At 43.5% G+C, this 18081-nt stretch overlaps 1 protein-coding gene across 5 annotated transcripts in view; it reads left to right on the top strand.

Moving 5' to 3' along the window:
- PALM2AKAP2 (PALM2 and AKAP2 fusion) overlaps window positions 1–18081 on the top strand; it is a 228592-nt gene that overhangs the window by 49793 nt on the left and 160718 nt on the right. For all 5 annotated transcript variants that reach the window (XR_014003284.1, XM_081176172.1, XM_081176169.1 and 2 more), the window contains exon 3: window positions 8078–8208. Coding sequence is in view for 4 of the 5 variants with exons in the window: in XM_081176172.1 (XP_081032298.1) it covers window positions 8078–8208 (131 nt within the window). In the remaining variant the exon portion in view is untranslated. The remainder of the gene's footprint in view (window positions 1–8077; window positions 8209–18081) is intronic.

Raw genomic sequence — 18081 nt, 5'->3', positions numbered from 1 at the left:
CCTGTACAGGAGCTTTCACTTGCTCTTCAGGGCTTCCCCTACTCCTTCTGCATCCCCATGCACCCTAGGATTATCTCTGGGGGGGTCTGGGGTACCCCCCAGAATAGGGTGTGGGAGAGGAGAGCAGGATCATTCCCTCTGGCAGGCTAATATTGTTGCAGACAGAACATTCATCTGAACATGAGTCTGAATTCCACCCAATTCATTTTATTATATTCTATTTATCGTTACATTTATATCCCAGCATATCTCCAAAGAGCTTGGATGTTTACATGATTCTCCCCCTCATCCGTTTCATCCAAAAGAGGTAGGTTAGGCTGAGAGCCAATAACTGGCCCCAGACCACCCACTGCGCTTTGTGGCTGAGCAGTGCTTTGAACCCTGGCCTCCTGGGTCCCCATCCAACACTCTAACCACTATACCACCCTGAGGGAAATGAATACATTATCTTTCTGTATCCCACCCCAGTGGCACAGGATGGAATACTTTACAGTAGGTAGTGAAGATGGAAGCATCTGAATACAGGATTTATTGAATCTTGATTAATCCAAATAACATGAAAGTGAAGGCGTTCAAAATGAGCTAAGGGGAACAGGTTGTGTGTGTGTTGAGGTATTTATATAATTGGCCCCACAACAGCCGTGGAAATAATAGAAGCAGAGTTGAATCCGTCTCCTTGATGAGCTAAACAAGAAAGAAGATTCCACCTAAACATTAGGAAGAACTTCCTGACAGTAAGAGCTGTTCGACAATGGAATTTGCTGACAAGGAGTGTGGTGGAGTCTCCTTCTTTGGAGGTCTTTAAGCAGAGGCTTGACAGCCATATGTCAGGAGTGCTCTGATGGTGTTTCCTGCTTGGCAGGGGGTTGGACTCGATGGCCCTTGTGGTCTCTTCCAACTCTATGATTCTATGATTAAACTGTTTATCTGGTGCTTCTAATCTGTGCCTTTTGATTTCACCGGAGCATCATCCGTCTGTATCTTCTCATTACAGGGCACTCCAGTTCCCGTCAGTGATTCATTACTTGACACTTCCTGTCCTAGCACTAGCTGTGATAAAAAGCCTAGAATAAACTAGTGGCAAGAGACGTGCACATCCCCAAAAATAGCTTGAGGTGCTCAGCCGTCTCCTCCCCCCTGTTGACCTATTATGTGCTTTAAAAAGAATAGGAATGGCCCAGATGAGAGAGAGAGAGAGAGAGAGAGAGAGAGAGAGAGAGAGAGTGTTGTTAAGCAGTATAATTAGTAGAAGAGGATTGACAGTTGATTACCCAAGTTAGAAAAAGAATGCCAATGTGTGTATCAGGGTTAGCCCACCCGTGAGGCAAAGTGAGGCAGCTGCCTCAGGTGGCTGAATCCACAGGGGCAGGAGATTCCGGTGTAGGTCTTTAGTCTTCCCTTTCCCCTGATGTAGTTATTTACACACTCCTCCCCTAGCAGGGAGGGAAGCACTATTTTGTGGTTCGCCTCAGGTGCAAAAATGTCTTGGGTTAGCCCTGGCCAGTGGCGTAGCGTGGGTTGTCAGCACCCGGGGCAAGGCAAGTAATTTGCGCCCCCTAACCCGTGGATTTGCGCCCCCTAACCCTAACCCCCAGATGTTGCGCCCGGTGCGGCCGGCCCCCCCTGCACCCCCCCACGCTACGCCACTGGCCCTGGCGTGTGTATATAGCAGAATAGAACAGAAACTGGTCATCTGCCTTGGCTGGCCTGACTTATCTCTCTGACTGCAGGCGTAGTAGTAGTAGTAGTCTGACCATCTGACTGGGTTGCCTCAGCCCCTCTGAGTGGCTTCCAGCATATCCAATAACATAATAAAACATTAAACTTTAAAAAACCTCCCTATATAGGGCTGCCTTCAGATGTCTTCTAAAGGTAATATACTGTAGTTCAGGCATCCCCAAACTCGGCCCTCCAGCTGTTTTGGGACTACAACTCCCATCACCCCTAGCTAACAGGACCAGTGGTCAGGCATGATGGGAACTGTAGCCCCAAAACAGCTGGAGGGCCGAGTTTGGGGATGCCTGTTGTAGTTACTTATCTCCTTGACATCTAATGAGAGAGTGTTCCACAGGAAGGGTGCCACTACCAAGAAGGCCCTCTGCATGGTTCCCTGTAACCTCACTTTTCACAGTGAGGGAACCACCAGAAGGTCATCGGAGCTGGTCCCCAGTGTCCGGGCTGAACAATGAGGGTGGTGGCGCTCTTTCAGATACACAGAGCTGAGGCCGTTTAGGGCTTTAAATGTCAGCACCAACACTTTGAATTGTGCTCAAAAACGTACTGAGAGCCAATAAGACCTCAGCAGAGTGACTTCTAGTGATGGGCTGTAGGCTTGGTCTACAGTTGCTAATCTCCCTAGAGAAGTGAAGCAGCAACTGCTAATTGAATGAAAATTTACTGCAGTCGTTTAAAAGTGCCATTGGCCAATGCCTGAACAATCTTAATGCTCTGGTAGCAATAGCTAACAATATGCCTATATATATTGGATGAAGGTGATTTAAAAGCTCATCAGAGAGCAACAAAGCTGCATCTGTGCAAATACAGGGCAGGCTGCAATACCTTTAAAAACAAACTCCTGATACATTTAAATAGATACCTTCTAAAGCTGTCCAGGTCTGTGTTACAACATTTGTAACACAGTATGAAATCTGGTGGGTAGCTAAATTGCAATCTGCAATTTATGCAAGAGATGTGGATCAGGTTGTTTATGCAGGAATTTGCAAACAATGGGTTTTTATTACTTATTACTTATTATTATTGTTTATTAAATTTGAACACTGCCCTTCATCTGTAGATCTAAGGGCAGTTTACATTTTCCAAGCATCCTTGGTTTCTTTTGCAGTCTCTGTAGAAATGAGTCATGTTTGCACCTAAGCAGCCTTTTTTCCAATTGTAGTTTGAAGTTTAGCTGGAAAGAAACCTGGGGTGACAGTATATGAGTTTATATGATATGTCTTTGTAAGATATCCCATTAGATGAGTGGTTCCCAAACTCCACCCCCCACCCCCTGGCAGCATAGACTACTTGCTGAGCTTCTTAATGGTTTTTCTGCCTATTGTAGTGATTTAACATGCTGTGCTAAATGTTGTCTGATTTTTAGTTGAATTTTTAACGGCTTCTTTTATATATTGTATTTTCCTGTCTTTGAATTCCATAGAATTCATTGTACACCTCAGGGCTTGCTTGGCCTCAGTGTACAGAAAATGTAATGGTCTGATACATAGTCCTAAATAATTCCCACTCTTTTTGTAAACCAGTTAAGGGTAAAGGGTAAAGGGACCCCTGACCATTAGGTCCGCTCGTGGCTGACTCTGGGGTTGTGGCGCTCATCTTGCTTTATTGGCCGAGGGAGCCGGCGTACAGCTTCCAGGTCATGTGGCCAGCATGACTAAGCCGCTTCTGGCAAACCAGAGCAGCGCACGGAAACTCCGTTTACCTTCCCGCCAGAGTGGTACCTATTTATCTACTTGCACTTTGACTTGCTTTCGAACTGCTAGGTTGGCAGGAGCAGGGACCAAGCAACAGGAGCTCACCCCGTCCCGGGGATTCAACCAGTAAACCAGTTAGAGATGGGTTAAAAAAAACCAGTATATAAGTTTTTTGAAACTGTTACACAGTTTTAGAAATAATTTTAGAGGACAAAAATATATATGAATACCTTGCCTTAAGCATTTTGTTCACTGTTCCAAAAGAAAATAGTTCATAATTCAATGTTTTTCAAGTTTTCCAGAAAGGAACAAAACAAGGCTTCACAAGGTAGGAAATGGGGGGACCCAAATTTTTCCTGAATTTTTTGGAGTCGCCCCCCCCCCCGAAACTTCATTTCTCTATGTTGGGACCAGCACTGCTATTTAGTTTATTTAAATATTTCTAAACCACCCTTTCATGTAAAATATCTCAAGGTGGCAAGCAGACAAAAAACAGAGGATTACAACAGAGACACATCAAATTTTGTAAGATAGCTGAAAATGAGCAAGGATGGCTGAACCTCTATTGGCAAGGAGTTCCACAGGGAAGGCCTGCCACACTAAGGTGTCATTCCTCAAGGGGATGTGGGACCACCGAAAATTGCCACATCAGAAGGCCTTGCCGATTGAGGCAGAGCATGTAAAGAATCAGGAGGTCCTTAAAGTACTGTACAGTGGGGGCCAAGTTGTTTAGAGTTTTGTGAATTAACACAATAACTTTGAAGCTGGCCCAGTCACATGTTGGTAACCAGAGCAGCTCTGGCAGAAGACACTGAGCGATCTTTTATTTATTAAGCCGATTGCTTGCTAACCATCAGATAGAATTAGTTGGTATTGCATCATTGGGTAGTCTGGGCAGAACTAAAGGAATGTTCCTTGATGGCTGGGTATTCTCTGTCATGTCTCTGGAAAGGAACACTTTTAGCTAGAGCTCATGGAAAGGGCAGATAATTCTTTGGGATCCATTTTGCAATTTCAGCCAGGAACACAGAGAGCAGTGAGCTGGCTGCAAAGCACCTTGAAGTTCAAGAGCCCCCTTTGCAAATTTGATTCAGGAACAATGGGTTTTACCTGCCTGTTGACAAGAGCTGCTTGCTTCCATTATGCTCTCCTTATATCTTTAAAAATAAAACCAATACTGTTGGTCTCCACTGCTCTTCTCCAAAAGACACTACCCTCAAAATTATCAGCATTAGAATTGGGGAGTGCACAGCTGTATTAATTAATTTTTGTCTAGGGTTTAGCAGCTTCAGAAATGAATGCCCAGCTTCAGTCTTTCAGAAGCTTTGCTCCATATTGGCTTATCTGCAACCACTTAACTGTGCTTTTCCATGAACAAATACTGTATCTCTGAACATCTGGATTTGATAATCAACCTGTCATAAACCAGAATGATAGAATAGGCTGGTGCATTGAGATCTCCTTGAAAAAAATACCTTTTTAAGCGAAAAAATACATTGTTGGTGGGGGAAATGAATTCTTAGAAAAGTTCAGGATAGAAATAGTTGAGTAGAAATCTATTTTACCATTCTTTTAAAGTTGTTTGTGTTGGAAGAGGAACCAAACTACTGCCATCATAGCCTTTCCCCCCCAATCTTCACTTTTAAAATAAAAAGATGAACCAAAACTATGGCTTTTTTTCCAGGACTATAATAGCAAAATTCATTGACACCTGTGTCTCGGTCTGCATCCAGATCAGCTAGCCATTGTTTTCCCTAGAGAGTCAGGCCCATACAGTCAGATGCCCAGGAGATTATCACTGATAGAGCAGCTCATCACTTTATTGCTCTGCCAGGAGCTACTAACAGCCAATTTAGCTTCTCAGCAATGGTTCTGTTAGATACTCTGTAAACAACAGCAGCTGGTGGGTGGACCTGGCTGGAGACCAGTCCACAAGACACAACTCAACATCTCTTTGTCAACTGTGGAGGAAGGACGAACAAGAACCCTTCAGCATGACTTCATTCTTGTGCTGATTTGATCTTTTTTGAAAGGCTTTTCTAAGCAGGTAGATTCCTTCCATCTATCTGCACAAGCTAGTTCTGCTCTTTCAGCATGGTCTGTTTTAGAAACTCTTGTTAGTGCCTTTTCAGATAATGGCTTGCCTTTAATACAAAGACGACCTGCCATGAGCAGATGGCATCTTGCCCTTACTTAGGGACGGGGAAGAAAACCAGTTGAGTTTCATTTTAATGCAAACCTTCAAAGTTGGCACTTTCCAGAACGATACGCAAACAGAAACAAAGCTATCCTTCGACACTCGTGTTTCCAAATTTTGTGATACAGTTCTCCCATTTTAAAAATGCATATTTTAGGGACATATGTGCTTCAAAGTGTGTATGTGTGTGTGTTAAAATAACATAAATGCAATATATTAGGGGGAATTGCTTGCAAAACGTGTACAGTGGTACCTTGGGTTAAGAACTTAATTCGTTCTGGAGGTCCGTTCTTAACCTGAAACTGTTCTTAACTTGAAGCACCACTTTAGCTAATGGGGCCACCGCTGCACAATTTCTGTTCTCATCCTGAAGCAAAGTTCTTAACCCAAGGTAATATTTCTGGGTTAGCAGAGTCTGTAACCTAAAGCGTATGTAACCTGAAGTGTATGTAACCCAAGGTACCACTGTATATTGGGAGAAATACACACTAATATGCTGACAAACTGTTGCAGAAATATGGTGAACTGAATTTAGGACTGGAAGAATTAGAAGCCAGAATTGCCAATTTATTCATCCGTCCCCTCATGGAAGGACATGTGTTGCACAAGAACAAAGTGTTTATTCACACATGACACATCTGTCCTGTTCATGTATAAAGAGAAGCTAACTTTGACAATGAAACTCTACATGAGTGAGGAGAGCTGGACATTGAACCTCTCCCGATTTTGCTTGGTCATGCTCTCTCACATCAGGTTTATTTCTGGAGTGCTATCTGAGGGGGACCGGGGGCCCCTCCAAAATTTTCAAGGAGGGGACTAGGCCTCCTCAGAATCCCACAGTGACATGCACAAGCCATGTGGCATGTGTGTGACATGTCATCCTGTCATGCGGCTCACTTTGGATACCTGATCCCATCCAGGCTGTGAGAAAAGTATCTGCAGCAATGGCGTATGGTGGGTGAGAAAGGGGAAAGTTTGTGTATCCTGACAGATGCACCTTTTGCTATTAAGAAACAAAATAGTGCGGAAGCCAACACTATTCCCGCTATGTAGCCAAACCGCAGCTTCCCTACCTCTCTTTGTCTATAATAATAATTTATTATTTATACTCCACCCATCTGGCTGGGTTTCCCCAGCCACTCTGGGCAGCTCCCAACAGAATATTAATACAGTGGAACCTTGGTTCTCGAATGGCTTAGTTCACAAACAAATTGGCTCCCAAACGCCAAAAACTCAGAAGTAAGTGTTCCAGTTTTCGAACGTTTTTCAGAAGTTGACCGTTCAATGTCAATGTGGTTGCCGGCTATTGTTTCCGGGGCACCTGCGCCAATCATAGCCGCGCCTTGATTTTCAAACATTTTGGGAGCTGAACGGACTTCCAGAACAGATTAAGTTTGAGAACCAAGGTTCCACTGTAATAATAAAAAAGTGATAAAACACCAAACATTAAAAACTTCCCTAAACAGGGCTTCCTTCAGATGTCTTCTAAAAATCATATAGTTGTTTATTTCCTTGACATCTGATGAGAGGGCATTCCACAGGTAGGGCACCACTACCGAGAAGGCCCTCTGCCTGGTTCCTGTAAATTCACTTCTCACAGTTTGGGAAACACCAGAAGGCCCTCAGAGCTGGACCTCAGTGTCCGGGCTGAGCGATGGGGGTGGAGACGCTCTTTCAGGTATACTGTGTCTACATTCCCACTAACCCCCAATCATTTGTGGAGGTCAGGAGAACTCTCAGAACATCCCACGGCGAGTTCCAAATGAACTATTTTAAAAGTAGTACAACATTGAATGCCACCCTAATGTAGAATTTCAACCCTTGTCCAATTGATTGCCACTTACAGCAGCAAATCAAAATTACTGCTACTTAATAATTCAGTTGTCCTGGGATGCGGGTGGCGCTGTGGGTTAAACCACAGAGCCTAGGACTTGCCGATCAGAAGGTCGGCAGTTCGAATCCCCGTGACGGGGTGAGCTCCTGTTGCTCGGTCCCTGCTCCTGCCAACCTAGCAGTTCGAAAGCATGTCAAAGTGCAAGTAGATAAATAGGTACCACTCCGGCGGGAAGGTAAACGGCGTTTCCGTGCGCTGCTCTGGTTCACCAGAAGCGGCTTAGTCATGCTGGACACATGACCCGGATGCTGTATGCCGGCTCCCTCAGCCAATAAACGAGATGAGCACCGCAACCCCAGAGTTGGTCACGACTGGACCTAATGTTCTGGGTCCCTTTACCCTTTAACAATTCAGTTACCTATTTACTACATAGAGTACATGTGATCCCAGGTTGAGATATGAACTGGTCCTTGAGGATGGATCCAGAGTGTTCCGTGTGTGTCATGCTGAAAGTGCTAATCCGTGTCTTCAAGAGAGCTATCAAATATTTAAGAGGGAAAGTCTCTTAATGTCTCACCGTGTGTGCTTTCCCCCCCCCCCCATCATCTCCCACCCTAGTCAAAAGCACTCCGTGAAAAATGGTTGCTGCAAGGAATTCCTGCCGGTTCACCAGCAGAAGAAGAAGCCAGGAAGAGGCAGTCGGAAGAGGATGAGCTGAAGGTGAAAAACCTTGAAGGAAACATCCATAGGTAGGGTCTTTTTTTTTTACATCTTTAGGCCCAAATCCTGCTTTCAAGTCATCAGGGTTTGTCTGCATGTAATGAAATACAGGGGCACAAAATTTATGTTGCTGCTGATTCAATTACTGTATTTGAGCAATCAATCAAGGATTTAGCTGATTGTTCAGAAGAGGGCAGTTTGAGGTGATGAATTTAATCAGCAATCTTGCAGGTTAAAGGCACTACTGGATATCTGACACTACCTAGCTCTGGTGTGTTTGTTAACTGTAACAGGGGGCCCAAAAACAGAAGGTTGCATTTAATTGGGTTTTACTCAGTTGAAATTAATGAATGCAAGTTAGTCATGCCTATTAATTTCAGTGGGTCTACTCTGAATAGATCTTGCACTAGATCAGGGCTGTAGCTAGGGGGTGTTGAGGTGGGCCCCCACCAGGGGCGCAGGCTAAAAAATATGTCCATAAATATAAGTATTGATTATTGCCTCATAAGAAATGGTTTCAAATAGAGGGTGAATTGAATGGGTGGAGTGGGACAGGGTTGGAAGAGAGGCAGAAAGAATAGCTAATTTGTTCTTGGCTAGGGGGCGCTATCTGGACTAGCTACAGCTCAGCACTAGATACAAATCAGAATATTTAAGATTTCCTAACCCTGTGTGTTCTAAGATTGTCAGATGACAGCTGGCAACAATATGCCGGGGCCTTTTTGGAGTTGGCACCCTAACTGTGGGATTCACTTCCCAAGGTGGCCTATCAGGTTTGTTCTTTGGTCATGAAATCTTTCTTGGTTGGACAGGTTTCTGTATGCCTTGTCTAATTTGGTGATTGGTAATACTGCTGTGTGGTTGTTGTTGTTGTTCATCTTCCTTGGTGATTTAAAGTTCTGGTGGTTTGTGTTCAGTGAAGTTTTTATTTCACTTCATGCACATTTGTTGTTGCTGCTTTTCAAAATTTTGTTGCTGCCCATTTTAAAAAAAGAAATGTTGAAATATAATAATCTAAATCAATTTGTATGTGGTGGGAGGGAGAGGATGGCAGAAAGGTCAGTGCATGTCACTAGAAGTGTACCTTCAAACTGATTCAAGAGGTCAGTAATATTCAGATTAAACCAACCTAAACAGGCCTCCTATCATTTGCGATCTGGAATCATGAAGCTTTAAATCGAGCCCAACAGTCTCTGATCTGCACATGGTAGAGGTTAGGAATGAGTGCCAATGTAAGTCAGAACAAGCTCAAAAGGGGCTTTGCTGGCAATGAGTAGGATCTGCCGTATTTGAGGGAGAAGAGGTTGTCTTTCAAGCTCCCTCCTTTTGAACTCTTACCCCATCTCACCATTTAATAGTGGGCAGTTTCACAAGTGGTGTTAAGAATGCTCTTTGCATGTCAGGAAAGTAGGTGAGAAAGCAGAAGAGACCCATTTTCATATATTCATTGTTTCATTTTTAATCCATATATTTATATGATTTTATATGATGCCCAACTTCATATTATATAAGATCTTGATAAAAAAAACCATAAAACTTATATCACTTTGCAATTGCGCTGTTGTAGAAAACATTTTGATCTAATCTGTTCTAAAGCAGCATGTCAAATGAGTGTTATGATCATGTGATGAATGTATCTACTGTCCCAATAATGGATGAATAAACTCCAAGGTTATGCAAATCTATCAAGTTTCTCCCTTCTTTCTTTTACTGTTTTTCTTTACTCTTGTAAGCTTGTTCATTTCTGTGGAGTGCTCATATATGTTTGCTTCTCGTTCTATTAATACTGGGAACTGAATCTTTTCACAGTACCTTGTGTAGCATATTCTTGTGGCTACAGTTATATGAAATATTGATTCTCTTTGCTGTATATATTGTGTTAGTCAATGAAAAACAAAGCAAGTTCTAAATCTAGTTGCACTTTCATTATTTTCTCTATTATGCTCTCGATCTGATACTTTATTTGCTTTGTCGCACAATTAATGTCCCCTGTTTTGTCTACCACCTCAAAAAGAAGCACAGGGTGTGGTGATTAAGGAATAGTGCCTGTCTTTGGAACGCTCTCCCTAGGGAGGCATGCCTGGTGCCAACTTGACTGTCATTTTGGCGCCAGGTAAAGTTTCCATTCCCCTGGGCATATGGGCAGCTTTAATGACATTGTTGTTACACTAAAACCTGGATTGAGTAACTGTGTGGGGGTTTGTTTGTTTTGTTTTACAGCTGCTGCTATTGCGTATTGGATTAATGTGTTTTTACCATGTTTTGCTGTATTTAGGGTTGCCATATTTCAAAAAGTGATCATCTGCATACAAAAGTTGTTGAGATTTTCTTTTGGCCAAGTTGCTGAGATTTGGGGGCGGGGAGGGGAGGGGGCATAGTTGTTGAGCTTTCTTCTTCTTCTTCTTCTTCTTCTTCTTCTTCTTCTTCTTCTTCTTCTTCTTCTTCTTCTTCTTTGCAAAATCTCCATGAAAATTTTTTGGGTTGCCATACACCTGGCTTTTCCAAGAAATTTCACCCAGACAAATTCCAATGGAAAATGGAAATCCAAGACATATGGTAGCCCTATATTTTGAAAATTGCTTTGCGGCTTTTATCATAATATATGCAATTAGATCAAATAAATCACCAGATATGGAAGTAGCTTCTGACATTTGACAATCATTTTTCGACAGTCATTTTGCTATGCATTCGGATTGCAGACATGTGGAATGAGAAAAGCCACTGCCAATACAAGCAGCACTTGTGAAATAGCCAATGTGCCCTGCTTAAGAATTTATCAGTCTTCGTTCTCTCATTTTCCCATTCCACATTATTCTGCCCTATTTGTTCCCAGCCTCATCTCTTTCACCGAGAAAATAAATACTTCACGGTTTTCAACCATTTCAAACTAAGACCGAAAAAGGACTCCCTCCTCCTCCTCTTCTTCTTCTTCCCATTTTCAAGGACAGCCTTCCCCTGTACCAAGGGTTGTCATTCTGGCGCCTACACATACACCTTCTTCTTCTTTCTTCTTTGGCGATCACTCATAGCCAAGTAAGATTGTCTTCCATAAACACGATTTTAACAATGAGTCTGTAAGTGACTGTGGAGGCCAATTCTGGATCCAACATCCTTCAACGGGAGTTGATCACGGTGTGGATTTGCCAAGCATGCCTTCCTCTTAGCACGTTTCTCCCTTGCGTCCTGAGTTCGAGTGTCTTCAAAGCCCATGACACCTTTGGTAAAGGCTGTTCTCCAACTGGAGCGCTTGCAGGCCAGTGTTTCTCAGTTGTCAGTGTTTATACTACATTTTTTTAGATTTGCCTTGAAACAGTCTTTAAACCTCTTTTGTTGACCACCAGCATTACACTTCCCATTTTTAAGTTCGGAATAGAGTATTTGCTTTGGAAGACGATCATCAGGCATCTGCACAACATAACCAGTTGATGTTGAAGAATCATTGCTTCAACACTGGTGATCTTTGCTTCTTCCAGTACACTGATATTAGTTCGCCTGTCTTCCCAAGTGATGTGTAAAATTTTTCGGAGACACCGTTGATGGACTCTTTCAAGGAGTTGGAGATGGCGTTTATAAGTGGTCCATGTTTCACAAGCATATAGTAAGGTTGGTAGTACAATAGCTTTGTAAACAAGCATTTTGGTTTCCCTGCAAATGTCCTGGTCTTCAAACACTCTGCACTTCAATCAGAAGAAAGCCACACTCGCAGAGCTCAGGCGGTGCTGGATTTTGGCATCAATGTTGGCCCTTGTGGAAAGATAACTGCCTAGGTAGGAAAAGTGATCAACATTTTCCAACGTTACACCATTGAGTTAGATTTGTGGTGCTGCAGAGGGGTTATTTTGTACATGTTGGTGCAGCACTTTGGTTTTTTGGATGCTGAGTGGGGTCTTCGCTGGTGCCTACAAGGCTACTCCTCCCTCACCAAATTAGGCATGAAAGGAGTAATTCTATTGTAGCCAGTAAAATTCAGTGTGTGATTAGTTGCAGTGTGTAAGATGCCCGCGGCAGTTCCTCTGGTATGCAGATGTGCCCATTGATCCAAAAAGATTGGCAACCCCTGCCCTATGGAAGTACGAAAGCAGGCCTTCTCTGTGGTGGCACCTGTTCTCTGGAATGCCCCACCCCACCTGTTATTCAGGAAGCAAAGATATTAAATACAAATGTATTTCTTTGCTTGGGCTTCCACCAGCCACTAACACCATACCCTTCTGTAATTTGTGGAAAGGTCCTCTGTTGCTCTGCCTGCAGTCATAAACACCCCACCCCCCCAAAAAAAAATTACTTTCAGGTAAATATAGAGGATAATTTATTCCAAATTACTTCATTTTCCTGTTAATTATTCCAATAGCATGTTTTAGTGTATACAGATGACCGGTGTGTTTGTTTGGCCTGCTTCCTGATAGATAGTTTAGGCTGAGAGCGAGTGACCTGCCTACGTCAACCAGGTGAACTTTGGATTCTTAAATTTTGGAGTACAGAGGTCTAAGAAATACATGCCTGGATCATGGGGTTATTGCTGAACTCAGGTTCCTAACAAGGCATCAGGTTGGCCATAGCATCCCACCATTGGGGTAAATGAGCCCTTATTTAGTACTTTTCTCAAACTAAACTGACCCCATGCTATGAAAAGAAGGGGCAGGGGCTCATTCTCCCTGAGTGTGCATAGTGCAAAAATAAAATAAAATAAAATAAAATAAAATAAAATAAATACAAGATGGGGGACACCTGGCTTGAGAGCAGTACATGTGAAAAGGATCTAGGAGTCTTCGTTGACCACAAACTTGACATGAGCCAACAGTGTGACGCGGCAGCTAAAAAAGCCAATGCAATTCTGGGCTGCATCAATAGAAGTATAGCATCTAGATCAAGGGAAGTAATAGTGCCACTGTATTCTGCTCTGGTCAGACCTCACCTGGAGTACTGTGTCCAGTTCTGGGCACCACAGTTCAAGAAGGACACTGACAAACTGGAACGTGTCCAGAGGAGGGCAACCAAAATGGTCAAAGGCCTGGAAATGATGCCTTATGAGGAACGGCTAAGGGAGCTGGGCACGTTTAGCCTGGAGAAGAGGTGGTTAAGGGGTGATATGATAGCCATGTTCAAATATATAAAAGGATGTCATATAGAGGAGGGAGAAAGGTTGTTTTCTGCTGCTCCAGAGAAGCGGACACGGAGCAATGGATCCAAACTACAAGAAAGAAGATTCCACCTAAACATTAGGAATAACTTCCTGACAGTAAGAGCTGTTCGACAGTGGAATTTGCTGCCAAGGAGTGTGGTGGCGTCTCCTTCTTTGGAGGTCTTTAAGCAGAGGCTTGACAACCATATGTCAGGAGTGCTCTGATGGTGTTTCCTGCTTGGCAGGGGGTTGGACTTGATGGCCCTTGTGGTCTATTCCAACTCAGCGGCGTAGCGTGGGTTGTCAGCACCCGGGGCAAGGCAAGTAATTTGCGCCCCCTAACCCGGGGCAAGGCAAGTAATTTGCGCCCCCTAACCTGCCGCCGCTGCCAGCTTCTTCTTGCTGCTGCCTGGGCTGGTCTGGTGTGGTTCTCTCCCGCGCTCAGTGCTGCGCTGGGCTGCCGCTGCACTGTCCCTCCCCCAGATAGTCCCTCGCTCTCTCTCCGCACCACACGCCTGGCACCCACCCCCTCCACAGTGGGCGGCGACCCAGCGGCTCGGATCGGATTCGCACAGCCAGCACTGCAGTGAGAGAGAGTGAGTGAGCCAGGTAGGGGCAGAGAGCTGCGAGTGCGAGCGCGCCCCCCAGATGTTGTGCCCGGTGCGGCCGGCCCCCCCTGCACCCCCCACGCTACGCCACTGTTCCAACTCTATGATTCTATGAAACCAAAAAACCCCATCCGGGGCGGGCAGGCAGAGAGGACCTACAGAATACAATCAGCCTCATTCATAGCCAAGCAAGGGAAATCCACACTCTCTCTGTGATCTCATTGTTTCCATTATTCAATTGCTGCCACTTCTTATGGTGGTGAATTTGTTTGACTGCTGCTGCGTTCTACAGAGCAGTAGGCCAAATGCAACTGGCTTTGTCACTGGAAATATTTGTTAAGTGAAGTACTTGGACATGTGTCCATTTGAACGCATTTCTTACCCAAAGTGGTCAAATCCCAGTGGGTTGACATTGCAGCCTGGGACCATGTCTAGTTAAGCAGCTGGAAGTTAAAATTGTGGGGAAACAGAGACCTGCTGTGGTGGGAACTTTGGGGATAAAATCACTCATCCCCATATGCTGAGTTGAATGTGATGATGAAGGAGGAGGAGGAGGAGGAGGGTCTGGAAACCAAGCCTTATGAGGAACGGTTCAAGGAGCTGTATAGCCTTGAAAAGACAAGACTGACAGGAGATATGATAACCATCTTCAAATATCTCAAACATTGTCTCATGGAAGAGGGAGCGAGCTTGTTTTCCCCTGCTCCGGAGCGTAGGACTTGAACCAATGTTACAAGAAAGGAGATTAAACATTAAGAAGAACTTTCTGGCAGTAATAATCCCTTTTAATATCTTCCAATCCTGCTGAGAAATCCTAGTGTGCATTGGATTGTTAGGTAAAGTTCCAAATATACATCTACACAGGAGTAACTCCCATTGTACTCCATGGAATTAATATCTGAGTAAACATGGTAAGACTGTACTGTTAAGGAAAAGGAAAATGTGGAAAGAAGCAATGAGGCTTAGAGAGACTTCTCTATGATTTTGGTCTTGGTCTTGTTTTTAGACAAAGAGAAACTTATGTGCCACCTAGTGGCTCAACAATGCCATAAATTTCACAGTCGGTATGTGCTTATTTAAACAAAGTAACATTGGTATATATAGTTACAAACAGTGGAGCAAAAAGAGGTGTAGCCTGAACGCAGCATCCAGAATGGGATGGGAGAAAGCCACTTGCTGCCACAGAAAACCACAGAAAAAGACATCAGTTTACATCCATAATCACAGCAAATGTGTGGATGGCAGGCTTGGAAAAGGAGTAACAGCCCCTTGCATTGCCCGTTCACATGTGTGACAGCACATGAAGGGCACTTCTGTGTTCTAGTGAGGCTTACTCCTTTGCAATCTTAACATATTGTCCATGAAGCAAATACAACTGAATTATGTGGGACTAATAGTCTAGTTCAGCCCATGTTTACGGGGGAAGGAAGCACAAAATTGAAGGTTAAGCCGCCACCTTACATAGCTTACGGCCTTTGCCCCAATTTCAGCCTTTAAACACAACCACACAACCACAACCACCGCTGTTTTTCCTCCAGTACACCCCCAAGGATTTTCTTTCAGTATGAAGAATGGAAAGGAAATGGAGAAGCATTTGCAAAAGCTTAAATGTAGAGAAGCAGCTTCTTGCAAAAAAAAAAAGGTGGCTTTTCTTGCAGCCTTTGCTAACTCGATGTTCTCCAGAGGTTGTGGACTACAGCTCCAATCAACCCACCTATTAGGGCCCATGGTCAGAGATAATGGAAGATGGAATCCATATTATCTAGAGGACATCAAGTTAGCAAAGGCTGCCTTTTATGGAGTAGTTTGGAGTTCCCTGAAACTCTTTGGTTTCATTCTCACCAAAGGATAGCTAAAGCAAAGGAAATTTCCTCACAGGGCAGTTTGGAAACACAAGGGTTTTTGTTTTTTGTTTACCCTGCTGTCCAAACTAGGTCCAAACTGATATTTGGGGCATCTCAAAAGTCTGAAATTTGGGCATCTGATTTAGCCATCGGCACTGAAATAACCCAGGCTCTTTCCAGTCCTGATTAGATCTATTCCTGTCGTTCGACTAATCCACCCAGATGACTGAAATGATTCTTACCAGACACAGAAAGTGCAATTGAAAATCTGTATATTTCTGGAGTTTGTTGAGATCTCTCTTATCATCTTCCATTAATTATGCTTGAAACAGTGCTTTCAAAACAACCTAATTCTCTCATATTCAGCCATTATTTCCCCCTGTCAGGCTACATCAGGAGTTTCATACCTCCTTGGTGCAGTTAAATTATTGATTTGCTTTGATCGAGATGTACTGTATAGATGAAATGCCAACAATGTTATCTTGTAAAAATAATAAATAAACTTTTACATATGCTAATTGATGCAATAGGATTCAAACGCCAAAATTCATCTCCACCTTCAAATTGAAACAAGCAGTGCTTTTCTTGGTGAAAAATGAGGTGCCAGCTGGTTAACATTGGTTACCAGACACTTTCTTTGGAGCTGTGGAGCATTAATGGGGTTTTGTTAGTGTTCTTCTTGTTAAAATGCAATGTTATGCGTACTGTGGAATCCAATGTGAGCAGCATATGTTTGTATATAGGGAAATGAGGTGCTCATATGGGTACTCATGTCTTGAAAAAGTGCCATGAGTGCCAGCACAAAATGGCTTCCATGGGTGGAAGAGGGAGAGGTGTGTCAGTTTGCATTTCTTAGGACAGAAAGTATTGATCTGATGTGTAATGTGTAATCTTTCCTATTCTTATTAGTTCAAGAGGGTTCTGGAAGGTTTCTTCTCCTTGTGAAAGAAGGCTTTCTTTCTATGTGAAAGAAACAGGCAGAAGGTTCTTGTTTGGGTTATTTCTTCTGGGAAGCTGAGTGCAGCTGTTTAAACTGGTTCTGTTATCTTTCTGACAAAGTAATACTGTCTATAATAGTAAGACCAGGAGGAGCCTGGGTCTCCCTAACTCACTTTCTCTTTCTGTCTCTTTGTTCTAGTGTTCTGTTCTGTATGCTTAGGGTTAAGGTTTAGACTTATGATAAGTTTGTAAGTTTTATTGTAAGTGCTGCAACTGGATTTTTTATGGACTGTGCCAATCCTGATTGTATTGGATTTGTGACCATTATGCTCATTTGCCTTCAGTACCAGTAAAGCTCTGCAGGATTAAGTACAATTGCCTTTCGTCTAATTTTTGGAAACTCTGCTATCGTGTTTAAGTTTTTTCCTCCTCCGGCGCTGGTGTGACAAGGTGATGGTACCCCCAGACCCTCCCAGTGTCCCTATTTTCAATGGACAGTCCTGGATTTACAGAAGCTGCACCAGTTCCTGAGTTTTTACCAGGATGTCCCGCTTTCACTTAGGATGTTATTATTTTCACTGGAGAAATGTTGGAGGGTATTGAATAGGATGTCCCTATTTTCATCGGAGAAATGTTGAAGGGTATGTACTCTGTACTGGTGAGTACCATCACAAAAAAGCCCTGGAATTCATTGCCCTCACTGCTTACCAGGGACAACAGTGAGAATATTGCAAGAATCTGTATTTGTGGTGCCATGGATGTGAAAACTTGTCACACACATGCTCTTGTGTTCTCTTCCAAAATTAGAAGGCTATTTTACTGGGTTTGCGCTGAGACCTCTTGGCTCAAAGTCTATTGGAAGCGGAGCTGGAATCTGAGTGTAACAGATACGAGCTGACACTCTCTGAAGCTGTGAATGGTATCTGATATGCTACTAAAAGCTTGCCAGTGTCTCTAGCAGTACGTGAGGCGGGGATTGGAGTATGTTGTGAATAGCTGGTTTAACTGCCCTCTTACCGTAAGATCAATGATGGGCAGGCTGCCACAGAGTGGTTTTGGAATGGCATGCAAATGGGTGAACTGAGTACTCTGGCTTCTCGCCCTGGAGCCCGTCAGCTCAGCAAAGCTTTAGGAGGCTCAGTGGGACAACTCTGGTATTGGCTTGTTGCAGCTGCTTTGCAAAATATTCTTCTAAAATTAGAGTGGATATTGCATTCCAGGTGTGGCAGCTTGTAAAGATGTGCTTGTGGATTATCACACAGATCAACATACCAGCCACTTCAGCCACCCAAATAGCATTGTTAGACCTAGGAATTGAATATGTGACAATTGCATGTTTTCATAACCTTCTTTTATGCTTTGACGGCTGTGTGGCAGGCTGTGTGTATGCTG

Source organism: Podarcis bocagei, assembly GCF_964188305.1.
Source record: "Podarcis bocagei genome assembly, chromosome: 17".
In the NCBI taxonomy this organism is placed as follows: domain Eukaryota; kingdom Metazoa; phylum Chordata; class Lepidosauria; order Squamata; family Lacertidae; genus Podarcis; species Podarcis bocagei.
This window is presented reverse-complemented; position numbering and strand designations above follow the sequence as displayed.